This window comes from Canis lupus, chromosome 15, assembly GCF_011100685.1.
Source record: "Canis lupus familiaris isolate Mischka breed German Shepherd chromosome 15, alternate assembly UU_Cfam_GSD_1.0, whole genome shotgun sequence".
Taxonomy (NCBI): domain Eukaryota; kingdom Metazoa; phylum Chordata; class Mammalia; order Carnivora; family Canidae; genus Canis; species Canis lupus.
The window spans coordinates 32,052,423-32,064,586 of record NC_049236.1 but is presented as its reverse complement, the minus strand read 5'-3'; the positions used below and the strand labels follow the sequence as shown (position 1 = coordinate 32,064,586).

General features: G+C 35.6%; 1 protein-coding gene across 2 annotated transcripts; it reads left to right on the top strand.

Annotated features, from left to right (window-relative positions):
* The first annotated feature begins 534 nt into the window (after window positions 1-534).
* KERA (keratocan) lies at window positions 535-8,325 on the top strand. 2 transcript variants are annotated; one of them, XM_038557607.1, is made up of 3 exons: window positions 535-825; window positions 2,361-3,254; window positions 7,384-8,325. In XM_038557607.1, the coding sequence occupies exons 2-3, from the start codon at window positions 2,369-2,371 to the stop codon at window positions 7,548-7,550; spliced, it is 1,053 nt and encodes a 350-aa protein (XP_038413535.1). In that variant the 5' UTR covers window positions 535-825; window positions 2,361-2,368; the 3' UTR covers window positions 7,551-8,325. The 2 variants fall into 2 exon arrangements, with proteins under 2 accessions (XP_038413535.1, XP_038413534.1); XM_038557606.1 differs by lacking the exon at window positions 535-825 and adding an exon at window positions 843-1,054.
* Window positions 8,326-12,164: the final 3,839 nt, after the last annotated feature.

The window sequence follows — 12,164 nt, the reverse complement described above, 5'->3', positions numbered from 1 at the left end:
AAGTTATTTTTATTCATATCTTTCTTCAAATGGCAAAGCGATTCTTCTCCTCAAGTATAAGAACTAAAAGACATTATCTTAGATCTATGTGTTAGAGAAAAACAAATAGCAATGCAACAGAATGTCTTGTAATGGACAAAATGCAAAACATCTGTTCTAATGAGGAAAAAAAATCTCATTTTAATAACACTTGGAATAAAGCTCCCAATAGGAAACAGAGATACAAAATTTATTTCTCTTAAACAGAGCACAACACCATGTGTAGCACCAATGTCAGGTATAGCTTCTCAGATTTCATTTTTAAATTTTTCAAATATATTTTTCCATCTTTCTCTGAAACACCATATATTTAAATAGAATTCTAACATCTGTTTTATATGAGAAATGAATAAAATATTTCCATCGAAACAGAGGGCATCAGCACTTATTTCTTTGTATCCAAGTTTTTAAAAAGATTTTCTAGAGAAAATAAAACAACACTTGAAAATCTCTTTCCATTGTACTTGAAATCAAAACTGCCTTCAGCTGCCTGCTGGCTAAGCAGGTCTAGATATCAGTACATTACAACATCTTTGGAAGTGTGACTTCAGAGTGACAATTGCCCTGGATTTTTGCTATAGGTTCTTGAGATTAAAGTCAGAATTTCCTATGCTGAGCTGCCTAGGTAGTGAGGTGCTGTCGTTGTTGGAGGGGTTAAAATTGGAGCCACTGATGCATATATTTTAGGGAGGATTCATAAAAACACAACAGTGAAGCCTGGGAATCCATGACTGTGAATGAGCAGTGACCAATAGAAAGGAAAGAAGAAGATCCAAGAAGGCTGAGGTAAGCAATCTGAAGCCCTGTCAAAGTGGAAACAATAGATCAAAAGGTGTTCACCGTGACTGGTCAGAGTAGGTTTTATTTTTTCTCATAGGAGGCTTGACAGCATAAAATAAAAACAAATCGTTTTAGTCCACAGGTTTTTTTTTTTTTTTTTTCCTCCCCCTTCACTGAGTTTTAGCAAACTTCAGACCCAGACACAGGACTCAACGGTATATTCCTGGACAGCAAGGTAAACTATTTTTGCACTTTTAAAAACTTAAATTTACGAATTCAGAGTTCTGATTCATCAAAGGCAGGGTTACTGCTTAAGAACTAAAGTAAACCTCTATTCTGAAGAAAAGAATGTTTTAATGTGTCTCTATTGGAAGATAACCAGAGCAGAATTCTGTGATCGTAAAAAATTCGACAGCCTGCGGAAGCAGCTCTGCACTTGTCATTTCCCTCAATTTAGTGGCACAACTGAAAGATCAGCATTTCATAAATGATGCTTGCCTTATTTTCTCCCGAGGAATCAGTAAAATGTATTCTGTTCTTATTATCAAGCAATTGAATTAAATGTACATTGATCAGAACGTTACTATTTTATATATATATATATATTCTTAATATATATATATTATTTTTCCTGTTAGAACAGTTTGTTGTACCCATGATCTTATTGATATTCAATGGAGAGGGTTTATATCTTTTAGATGGTCATATATCAATAAGTGTTAACCTTTTCTTTCTTAGCAGCCATCCTGAAAATATGGAGCTCTATCTATACCCAAACATGTTCTTTGCTTTTTGTTTTGTTTCTTATCAACCATAGTAATGCCATAGGTGAATATATTACTTGCCTAATTGTGAGATAGAATTCATAACCCAAATTCCCTGGTTGAACTACTTGATTTTGTACTTAAAATAATAGAAGTCTTTCCCCACTCCCCAATAGAAAACTTACCGGAGGAGTTGAGCAACAGAGCAAGAGATTAATCACACATTTTTCTTCATATCTCAAAACCTTCCTTCACAACAAACTGCTAAAAGATTCTTTGATCTCTCTCTTTTTCTTTGGTTCAAGGGCCAAAGAGCCTGGGAAATCTCATCCAGATGTTCTGCTCATTTAGGAGCAAAAGTAAAAGCATATGCTCGCTTCTTAGAAACTACACAGACTCTCCATTTGACTTATTAAATGATCACTTTTTTTATGCTCTTTTATTCAACTACAGGTTTCAGGTAACTTTCTTGTATTAAATAGCTCGGGATGGAAAAGCACTTAAAGCTCCTAAAATTTGCTTTCCATTTCTTAGTTTTCATTGTGATTGGGCTAAAACCAGAAAGCTGGAAGCTAGTGAGCCAGTTTCAGTGTTTGCAAAAATGCTTTACATATAGTGCCTACTGACTATATGCATACTAATTGATAGCTGTCTATAAGTGTTTGACATGTGCTTACCTTCCCCCAAAGAAGCAGTGTTTACTGGTTATTTTGGTTACCCATAATTTTCTGAAGGTCAAGATATTCAAACATCTAACAGTTACACCCCCTATCCTAGGTACTATCATGGCAACCACAATCTGTTTCATCGTCTGGGTGTTATTCATAACGGATACCGTCTGGACTCGAAGTGTGAGACAGGTCTATGACATAAGTGAGCCAGAGGACTGGACTATGCATGACTTTGACTGTCCCAGGGAATGCTTCTGCCCCCCTAGTTTCCCTACTGCTTTATACTGTGAAAATCGAGGTCTCAAAGAAATCCCTCCCATTCCTTCAAGGATCTGGTATCTTTATCTTGAGAACAACTTGATAGAGACCATTCCTGAGAAACCATTTGAGAATGCCACCCAGCTGAGATGGATAAATCTAAACAAGAACAAAATAACCAACTATGGAATTGAAAAAGGGGCCCTGAGCCAACTAAAGAAGCTGCTTTTCTTATTTCTGGAAGACAATGAGCTAGAGGAGGTACCTTCTCCATTGCCAAGAAGTTTAGAGCAGTTACAGTTGGCCAGAAACAAAGTGTCCAGAATTCCTCAGGGGACCTTCAGCAATTTGGAGAACCTGACCCTTCTCGACCTGCAGCACAATAAACTCTTGGACAATGCCTTTCAAAGAGACACTTTTAAGGGACTCAAGAACCTAATGCAGCTAAATATGGCCAAGAATGCCCTAAGGAATATGCCACCAAGATTACCAGCCAATACAATGCAACTGTTTTTGGACAACAATTCAATTGAAGGAATACCAGAAAATTATTTTAATGTGATTCCTAAGGTGGCCTTCCTGCGGCTGAACCACAACAAATTATCAGATGCAGGGCTCCCTTCGAGTGGTTTCGATGTGTCCTCAATTCTAGATCTCCAACTGTCTCACAATCAACTCACAAAGGTCCCCCGAATCAGTGCTCATCTGCAGCACCTTCATCTTGATCATAACAAAATTAAAAGTAAGTAATCATCATGGTATGTCTTTGAGATGCTCATGATCATTAAACTTATTCTGTATTTTCTTTAAGAATAGCAACCTTGTTGGGCTTTCCCTCCCCCCACCCCCGCACAACTAATCTGCCCTTAGATTTCTTTTTTCAACTTTCAGTATTTTGTTTTTGTCTATTCATTCTCACACAGTCTTAATGAACCAAGAAGTTCAAATCTTCAAATACTAAACTGGACTTTAGTAATCTACATTGGAGAAACTGAATGCATCTTCTTTCACTCCCAGGAGATTCCAGTATTTCTGCCTCACTGGGTAGATTTATTTGGGAAAATGTACCAAGCACCAACAACCTCATGAATAGTAAACAGGAAGGCTCTGATTCAGGAGGTATCAAAAAGGGAGATGTGTCCTAAAAACTCTGGGTGCCTGAAACCATCCTAATTAAAGTCTTTGCTTTAGATGAGATGGTTTCTCAAACTTTAGAGTGTGCATATCCACACACTCTGGCTCCACCCCAGAGTTCCTGATGGAGTAAGTCTGGATGAGACTTGAGACTTCTCATTACTAACACGTTCCCAGGTGGTGCTGAGACTACTACTCTGGGGGCTAAGCACTGGGAACCAACACTGTAGTTTAACATCTTTTGTTCAATTGAAATGGAAACCAGTGCTCCTGGATGTTGGTAACTCCTTAGCACTGGTGGTGACCACCAAGGAAGAATGAATGATCCTTTCCTGAAAATAGGTTTTGATTAGGGGGAGAGAGAGGAGTGCCGAGTGCCTTGGAGGCAAAGGTACCATCAAGGGAAGTGGTCAGAGAAAGAAGTGGTTAGAGAAAGAAGAGGCTGTAGATGCTAAACCTGGTGTCTTTGCAATCCTGCCTGAGACCAGACTGATTCTGCTGCAGAAGTGGACAGTGTTGTGGTCTAGCCACAAGGGCATTGGAACCAGCCTGACACCTATCCATGTGTCGTCAACCCTGGCACAAGCCTTTTAGGAAGATAATCTCAGGAGACCTCTCCTGCACAGCCTTAAGAAACATATTCCTAAAATGAGAATCAGTCAGATAGTTTGTAGGAAAACGGTACAGATAATTGTCAGAAGGTTGTACTGCTTGGTTATTATTTATTAGCTTCCTTTAAGCAAATAATCACACATACATCCTATTTATAAGAATAAATTACTTTTCCACTGGGAGCTGCTCAGTTATTTAAGATTTTTTTCCTTTTCTTTTCTTTTTTGGTTTTTCTACCAACATACTTGAGCATATATATCATCCAGGAATTAACAGAGAGGCTGCTGCCACATTGTTCCATGGTGATGAGACGCATTGTTTAATCCTGTAGTCAAAAGCAAGAGATGCAACAGAAAGAAATATGTTAATTGTTGAATCTGTTTTACTGAACCAGCCAACATTGACCTAAATATATGTTTTGTTTTGTTTTTCCTGATGAAAGTTCTGTGCTTCTACAGATACATTCCTTGCCTGACAACAAAAATCCCATAGATAATTGATGTGGGAAGTGAATTTAAAGGGATTCCACAAAGATCCCTGTTTGTGAACTGGGGAGTCCCCTGAGAAGCTGGGAACAAGGGTCTTTAGGAGTGAGACAGCAGAATTCAAGACTCAGCTGGGCACTCATGCCAGGAGACACTTACATAGTTACACAAAGTTATACAAAAAAGAGTAGGACTCTGCTCTTCCTCCACTCACGTTTTTAAAATTTTAGTGTTTTCTCATATATTTCTATTCTTCTGTTGTTCTCATGCCTTAACATACAACAAGATCATCTGGAAGGCTTATAAAACACAGCTTGCTGGCCCCGCCTTCACATTTTCTGACTCAGTAGGTCTAACAGTTGAGTTCCCAGGAGGTATTGAAGCTGCTGATCCAAGGACAACACTTGGAAAAATCACCAATTAACCCTCACAAGAATCTTGTTTGGTATTATCAAGAATTTCCAGAGAAAGAAACTGATGGCCAACTAAGTGAGGGTACTTGCCCGAGGACAAAGAAGAAATAGAATAGCAGGACCTGAGCTCAGGCCTTCCCGTGTTAAGTGTTGTTTCTTACTCATACAGTATGATCCCAGTACACTTTTCTTCAATTTCCAGAATATAAGACTTCAGAAAAATTTCTATCCCCCCAGGTAAGAATAATTTTAACAGCAACAACAAAGAGGGATTGATTTATTTGTTTCTTAATGTAGATTTCAGGCGTAGTCATTTCTATATTCCCAGAATATAAATGTAAAATAAGAATTTCCCTGGCTAGAACTATTGGCTCACCATTATATCACACTGTGTTATAATAACTGCTAAAGTACTTATTTCTTCTGGCTGCATAATCTACTCTAGTTGTTAACAAAGAGATTTCCAAGAAACATACCTTTTATATGAAGAATTCTGAGAATTTACAGGACAGTGGCCTTTTCTTAGGAAAAAAGATGGAAATATTTATTTCTTCTGAAAAATTTAAAGGGCTTTAAATTTGGCAAAAAATGTTATCTCTTCAAGGAAGTTACTTCTTGGTGTTCTCTGAGAAACATCATAATTAATTTATGAAAATATAACTACATTTAGAATGCTGACTTCTCACATTACATCTATTCAGACTTGCATTGGTTATGTGGCATAAGGGTAATAAGTATGGTAGCATGTTAAAAAGGACAGAGTCTCTCCAAGAAACAAGGCACCCTATATAGTAGGAAAAGGACAAGGTTAGGACTCAGCTTTACCACTTACTTACTAACATACCTTGTGTGTATTGCCTTACCTATCTGAACCACTATTCCTGCAATGCCTAGGTAGGGAGAATAATAATATCACCTGATAAAGGCTCTGTGATGATACAGTGATAATGTATGTGAAAAATTATATACACAAACTTCTATACAAATATGAGTCATTATTTTTAGCAATTCAATTAAAAAATGGCATAAGATCAGAGCATAGCAACCTCGCTATAAGCGTAAACTCATAGGAAGGCCATTGCCAAAATTAGGTGGGTCTCATCTTCTAAAAGAAGACCTCTTTCTCAAAATAGTTTCAAATGAGACTTAAAAGCAGTAACCAGATTCATGGTTGAAATGAGCTGTTATGCACACTTGTCTGAATTTTGCTAATTTAACAGGTTTTTCTCTCCTGAATACTCCTAAATTTCGTATAGTCATTGATGCCAAGGGCTCTGATCCAAGGCAGGTGCATGATTTCTCACATCTTAACCATCTGAAAAAGCTGATGGGATATTTCCTGGCTTGAATCTTTGTAATTCAATTCTTGGCAAATGTATCCTTTCTAATTAAATACACTTAAATATAAAGATTCAAGGTTCTTTTCTGTAAGTATTATATATGTAATCTTATGCCAAAAGCACTTTAAAAAAACTGAAAATTTTGCATTTTAAGGTTTTAAGCACTTTCCCTGATAATATATTGATTTTTCACCTACACATCCATCCATCCATCCATCCATCCATCCATCCATCCATCCGTCTACCCATGCACTTAACCATTCTTTCTATGAACTTTTGTCTCCACTTCCAATATCCTAAATACTACCCATCTCCTTTTTTAGTAGTCTAAATATGCTTTTTCTCACCTAGAAGTTTACAAAACAAATGATATATCTTGTATTCTTTTATTTCCATCATAGCTTTTATTTTTTTAAAGATTTTATTTATTCATTTATTTATTTGAGAGAGACAGGCATAGTGGGGGGGGGAGAGAGAGAGAGAGAGAGAGAATGAGCAGTGAGAAGAATCCGCAGAGGGAGAGGAAGAAGCAGACTCCCCACCGAGCAAGGAGCTCAGTGAAGGGTCCATCCCAGGATGGGCAAACATTTAACCTACTGAACCACCCAGGCGTTCCCTCCATCACAGCTTTAGTGGTATGTCCCTTGTGCTCTTTGCAAAGTGGAATCAAATATGGAGTGAGATGAGTGTATGTTGCACATTTTTTAGGGTTACTTTTATAAAACAGATATGTTTAACCTCCAACTACAAAAATGGTTTATATCTCTGGCACTTCCATGAATCAGGCTGCTAGACCCTCTATAAGACTGTTGCATGGCTACGTGGTCTTCCCACACCTGGTCTCTTCTATTCCAATTCATTCGTTCATGCCACCTTTGTCTCCACAGATGTGAACGTCTCTGTAATATGTCCTCCCATACTGCCTGCAGAACAAGATTCCTTTGGTTATGGACCTCACCTTCGCTACCTCCGTCTGGATGGCAATGAAATCAAACCACCAATTCCAATGGATTTAATGAACTGCTTCAGGCTCCTTCAGGCTGTCATTATTTAAACATATCATCAACATTCTAAAATCAGCTTAATGAGTTAATATTTCTGAAATGAAATTTGGTTACCATATATAAGACAAAAGTCACATTTCCAATTGCTCTTGGCCACTGTTTTTGTGTAGCTTATGTTTTCTGTTCAAAGATGCTTTCCATCAATGATACGCAGCACAGTTGGCTTTTCTTTAATTAATAAAACAGACACAGAGTTCAGATAGTTTATCAACTCAAAGATAATTCTTTTTTGTCTCTTTCACAGCTTACTAACATCAAATAATGCAATTGTACTGTTATGCAATATAAGGGACATATTTGTTTGCATATGTTCAAAATTGCTAATGCAGATATTTTATTGATAGTGGAAATATAGTAATCTAACAGAAGATAAGGAGATCTGAAAAAATGAGGTATTTCTTCATCATAATTAATTTCAGATTGCTAAGTAGCATTTGTAAGCATGAGTGTGATATTTAGCTCAAGAATGGATATAAAATGTATTAAATACTTGATGAAAGGAGACTTTTTAGTCAATACCAAATAATAGAAAAGCAGTAATTTTTACTTCACTACTATTTTTTTTATCTACTATTCTTAGATATAGTACAGTGTACTCTATCAATTAAACAAATCCTAAGTTTTACATTCATTATAACACATTTCTGACAGAATCTTAGTGTTTTAACATTTGAAATCCACTTGAATTGCAAATTGTTCAGCTCTTATATTTACCAGTGGTTTTGGATTTTTTTAAATAAAAAGAGTGAATGCTTTCTAACAAAATGGTAGTAAAATATTTATTTCAGGGGCATTATTTACAAGTTTTATTAAGAACATATTTCAATAAAAAGTGTTACATAATAATAGTTTCCATTTTTCTACCATGAATATATGCATATATATGTTCTCCTACCTTTGTTTTTCCTTCTCTTCTCATAAACATAAGAAAAAATTATACTTTAATCACTTAACATAATTCACCTATTTCTCATGAGTTAAAAAGAAATAACCCAGGATTTCATTTAGTAACAAAGTATAATTTACTTTAGGCTTCTAATTTCTGAGGCATATCTGTAAATAATAAATATCCCATAGATATTAATACATGACTTTATATTTTTCAAACAGTATTCTGATATATGCTATAAAATTTGATATATTTCCCTGGAAAAATGATCATATATGTCTGTGAAACACCAGATTAAGGAAAATCTAACATGTTACTTTACACCAAGATTTCTCAGAAACTTAATATGTTATTCTATAAGGTGAATTCTCAAGAAAAGAACATATTATAGTTTTGCCTACTTATTTTCACTGAAAACTTATATGGGGTTAGGAGGGAAGAACTAATTATTATATTTTGAACAGAGTTTTAAAAATGCTGGCTAAAGGCAAGAAATGAAATTAATTGACATTAAGAAAAGAATATTTTTTAAAAGACTTCACAGCACATAAATAAAATTATTAAATTTATGTCATGAAAATACAAGTAATCATATGTCATTAGGCTGGGGAAAAAGAGTATGTTGAGAGAAATATAAGAACTTTAAATATTTGAAAACTTGCCATATGAGAAAGGGATAAAATGTATTCCAGGAGCTCCAAAATGAAGAGTAGAACATATGGGTGAAATGTACACGGAGCTGTATTTTAGCTCTAGCTAAGGAAGAATTTTCTACTTGTTGTTCGGAGTCATCTAACAATGAAAGCAACTTTTCTTGAGATGGAGTGCAAACAGAGAATGAGTAATGGTTCAAAAGAAAGATTATAAAAGTAATTCCCAATCTTGAAGCAAAGTTGTAAAATGTTCCTCTATGACCTTTTCAAGTCTAAGAATTCCCTCCTTCCCTCTCTGTCCTTTCTTCCTCCCTCTATTCCTTTTGGTCTTTCTTTTTTCTTTATTGATTTCAGAAAATATATGTTGAGTACCGTATGCATACCAGACTATACTACACACTGGGCATATAATAGTTTGTACTATAGTGGATAAGACACCAATTAGGTGAAAATCACAACAATATATAAAATTTATCTGTGATAAAAAAAATTTATCTGTGATAAATGCTATTAACAGGGAGCTACATAGTACAAAGGAGTTACTAATACTGATTTGATATAAAGATTCTCTAAAGAAGTAATGATTAAGGAAACATATAAAGGATGGGAAGCATTGAACACTTCTTTAACCCTCTTGGGTTTTTTGTTCGTTTGTTTGTTTTTTGTTTTTTTCTTTAACCCTCTTGTAAGAGAAGAATATTTCAGACAGAATTTAGACACTGTAGTTTCCGGGAACAATTTAGAAGTTCCTGAAGAATTTTAAGCCAGAAGGGATTATGTTCATTGATGATTAATATCATGTAGTAGTAAAGAACATTAACACTGAAGCTAAAATCACTGAGTTCAAACCCCAGCTTTCCTGCAATGTGGTCCTGGGCAGAATCTTTAAATTCTCTGTGCCTCAATCTCTCCTCATTTGTGAAATGAGGACAAGTAATAGCACCTACCTTATGGTGAGAATTAAATGAGTTAGAATATATAAAGTGTCTTGAAGAGTTTCAAACACATGGTAAGTGCTAAGTAAGTCTTTATTATTATTGTATGCAGTATCTAGCCACACAGTTCTAGACATGCATATATGTGCAAGCTTCTTGGTGTAGTGAGTAAAACTGTTGAAAATTAAGACTAGATGGGAATAGATCAGTTAAGATTTTAAGCTTATAGCACAAATTAGAAAAACAGAGGTGGCTTAAGGCATGATGGCACTGATGGTGTTGGTAGAAATGGAAAGACAAAGACAACCTGAGAGAATTAGGAGGTAATATTGTCAGGGTTTGGTGGTTGAATGGATAGATAGGAGCAAGAGCAAGGATGTGGTAAGGTTTCTGCTTGCAAAACTGAATACATGCCAGTGCATTTTCTAAATGGAGCATGCTTAGAAGAGTATGAGTTTGATTTTAGTTGTGGTTAGTTTAAAATTATTTTGATTCATCTAAGAGGTGTCATGTGGTTTTTGAATGAGGATATAGTTAAAAGGAGGGGTCTGGATAGGCACATAAATATGTAGGTGGAATTTTCTAGATTTTGTTAATAGTTCTAAAAATTTTGGAAGAATTCTGCATTTAAACATTCATATGCTTATAAGGGAAGACTGAGACAAAGGTAGGGAACAGATTGAGAAAATGGAGGCATAATTCTAAGTATTGACTAATGAAGCTATGAGGAATCGAGTAAGGTTTCCATCAGAAATCCTTTTTTTTTTAGTATATTCACAAAGCTACTATAAAGTCTCTAAAATTTACAAATAATCTTCTGTTCTCTTTCTTGATGCATACATTGTGGCTATTACCAAAAATTTTTAAAAATCAAGAAAAAATCTAGATAAGCTCAGACCATTTTTGAAGTTATGATATCTTTTTTTTTATTTTTATTTATTTATGATAGTCACAGAGAGAGAGAGAGAGAGAGAGGCAGAGACACAGGCAGAGGGAGAAGCAGGCTCCATGCACCGGGAGCCTGATGTGGGATTCGATCCCGTGTCTCCAGGATCGCGCCCTGGGCCAAAGGCAGGCACTAAACCACTGCGCCACCCAGGGATCCCGAAGTTATGATATCTTAATAAATGCTTAATCTCTTATTTTACGGCCCTAACTAAAACAAAACAGAACAAAACACTTTTATTTATGCTCTCCGAATATAAATACGATGAACTTCATTCATAAGCAAGTAAAAGGGGGGCAAAAAGGAGAGAAAAGACAGTATCCAATAATCATAGGCTGTATATTTGCAAATGATAATGTTAAAAAAAGGAGACTTTTGGTGGTAAGAACCCTGTAACATTGTTTTATTTGGTTTCTCTAAATTCTCTTCAAAAACAAAACCAAAACCAAACAAACAAAAAGCACATACCTAGACAGAACTTCATGGTGGAAGACAATTCCCAGATGACATCTTTAATAAAGTTGGTGTCAAAGAATCCAATGAGCACCCCCCAGCCCCCAAAATGATTGAGTATAAATGTGTGTATTGATAAATGGATGGATGGATGCATTGAGATATTTTAAACTGTAAGTGTTCTAAGAACCATGCATTGAACAGGAAGAGAGTAAATTTTATTGGTTTAAGTTAGGATTACATGTCATACGGGAAGAATGAATTTTTTCAAAGTTAATCACAATATATTGGTAAGGAATGCATAACGAACCAATAAGAGGGGAAAATAGAGTGACAAAGAGTATTGACTGAGTCTAAAAGAAAGCAAGAAAAGAAAGTAAAAAAAAGAGAGAGACTAATGAAACGTATATAATAAAATAGTGTGTTTGAATCCACATATATCAATAATTGCCTGGTTACAATGGTTAAGAGCTTGTGCTTTAGAGGGAAAAGATCCAATTTCAAATCCAGTTTGCCACATTTACTTCACCATTTCCTTGATCTTTACAAAAGTTTGAACATTTCTAAGGATTGGATCTTCATTTGCAAAATAGGGAATAATACTGACTATCTTTCACAGGTGCTGTGAGGATAAGAGAGAGAGCGGATATGCAGTTCTTACCACCTGACACACACAATAACGGGTAGGTTGGAATTGTATTATTAGCAGGGACTCTGATACACACCAT

Excerpts from the sequence above, each read along its gene's own strand:
- KERA (XM_038557607.1), top strand. The coding sequence starts at position 2,369 with ATGGCAACCACAATCTGTTTCATCGTCTGGGTGTTATTCATAACGGAT. Across the intron at positions 3,255-7,383 it reads TGATCATAACAAAATTAAAA|ATGTGAACGTCTCTGTAATA; the intron begins GTAAGTAATCAT and ends TTGTCTCCACAG.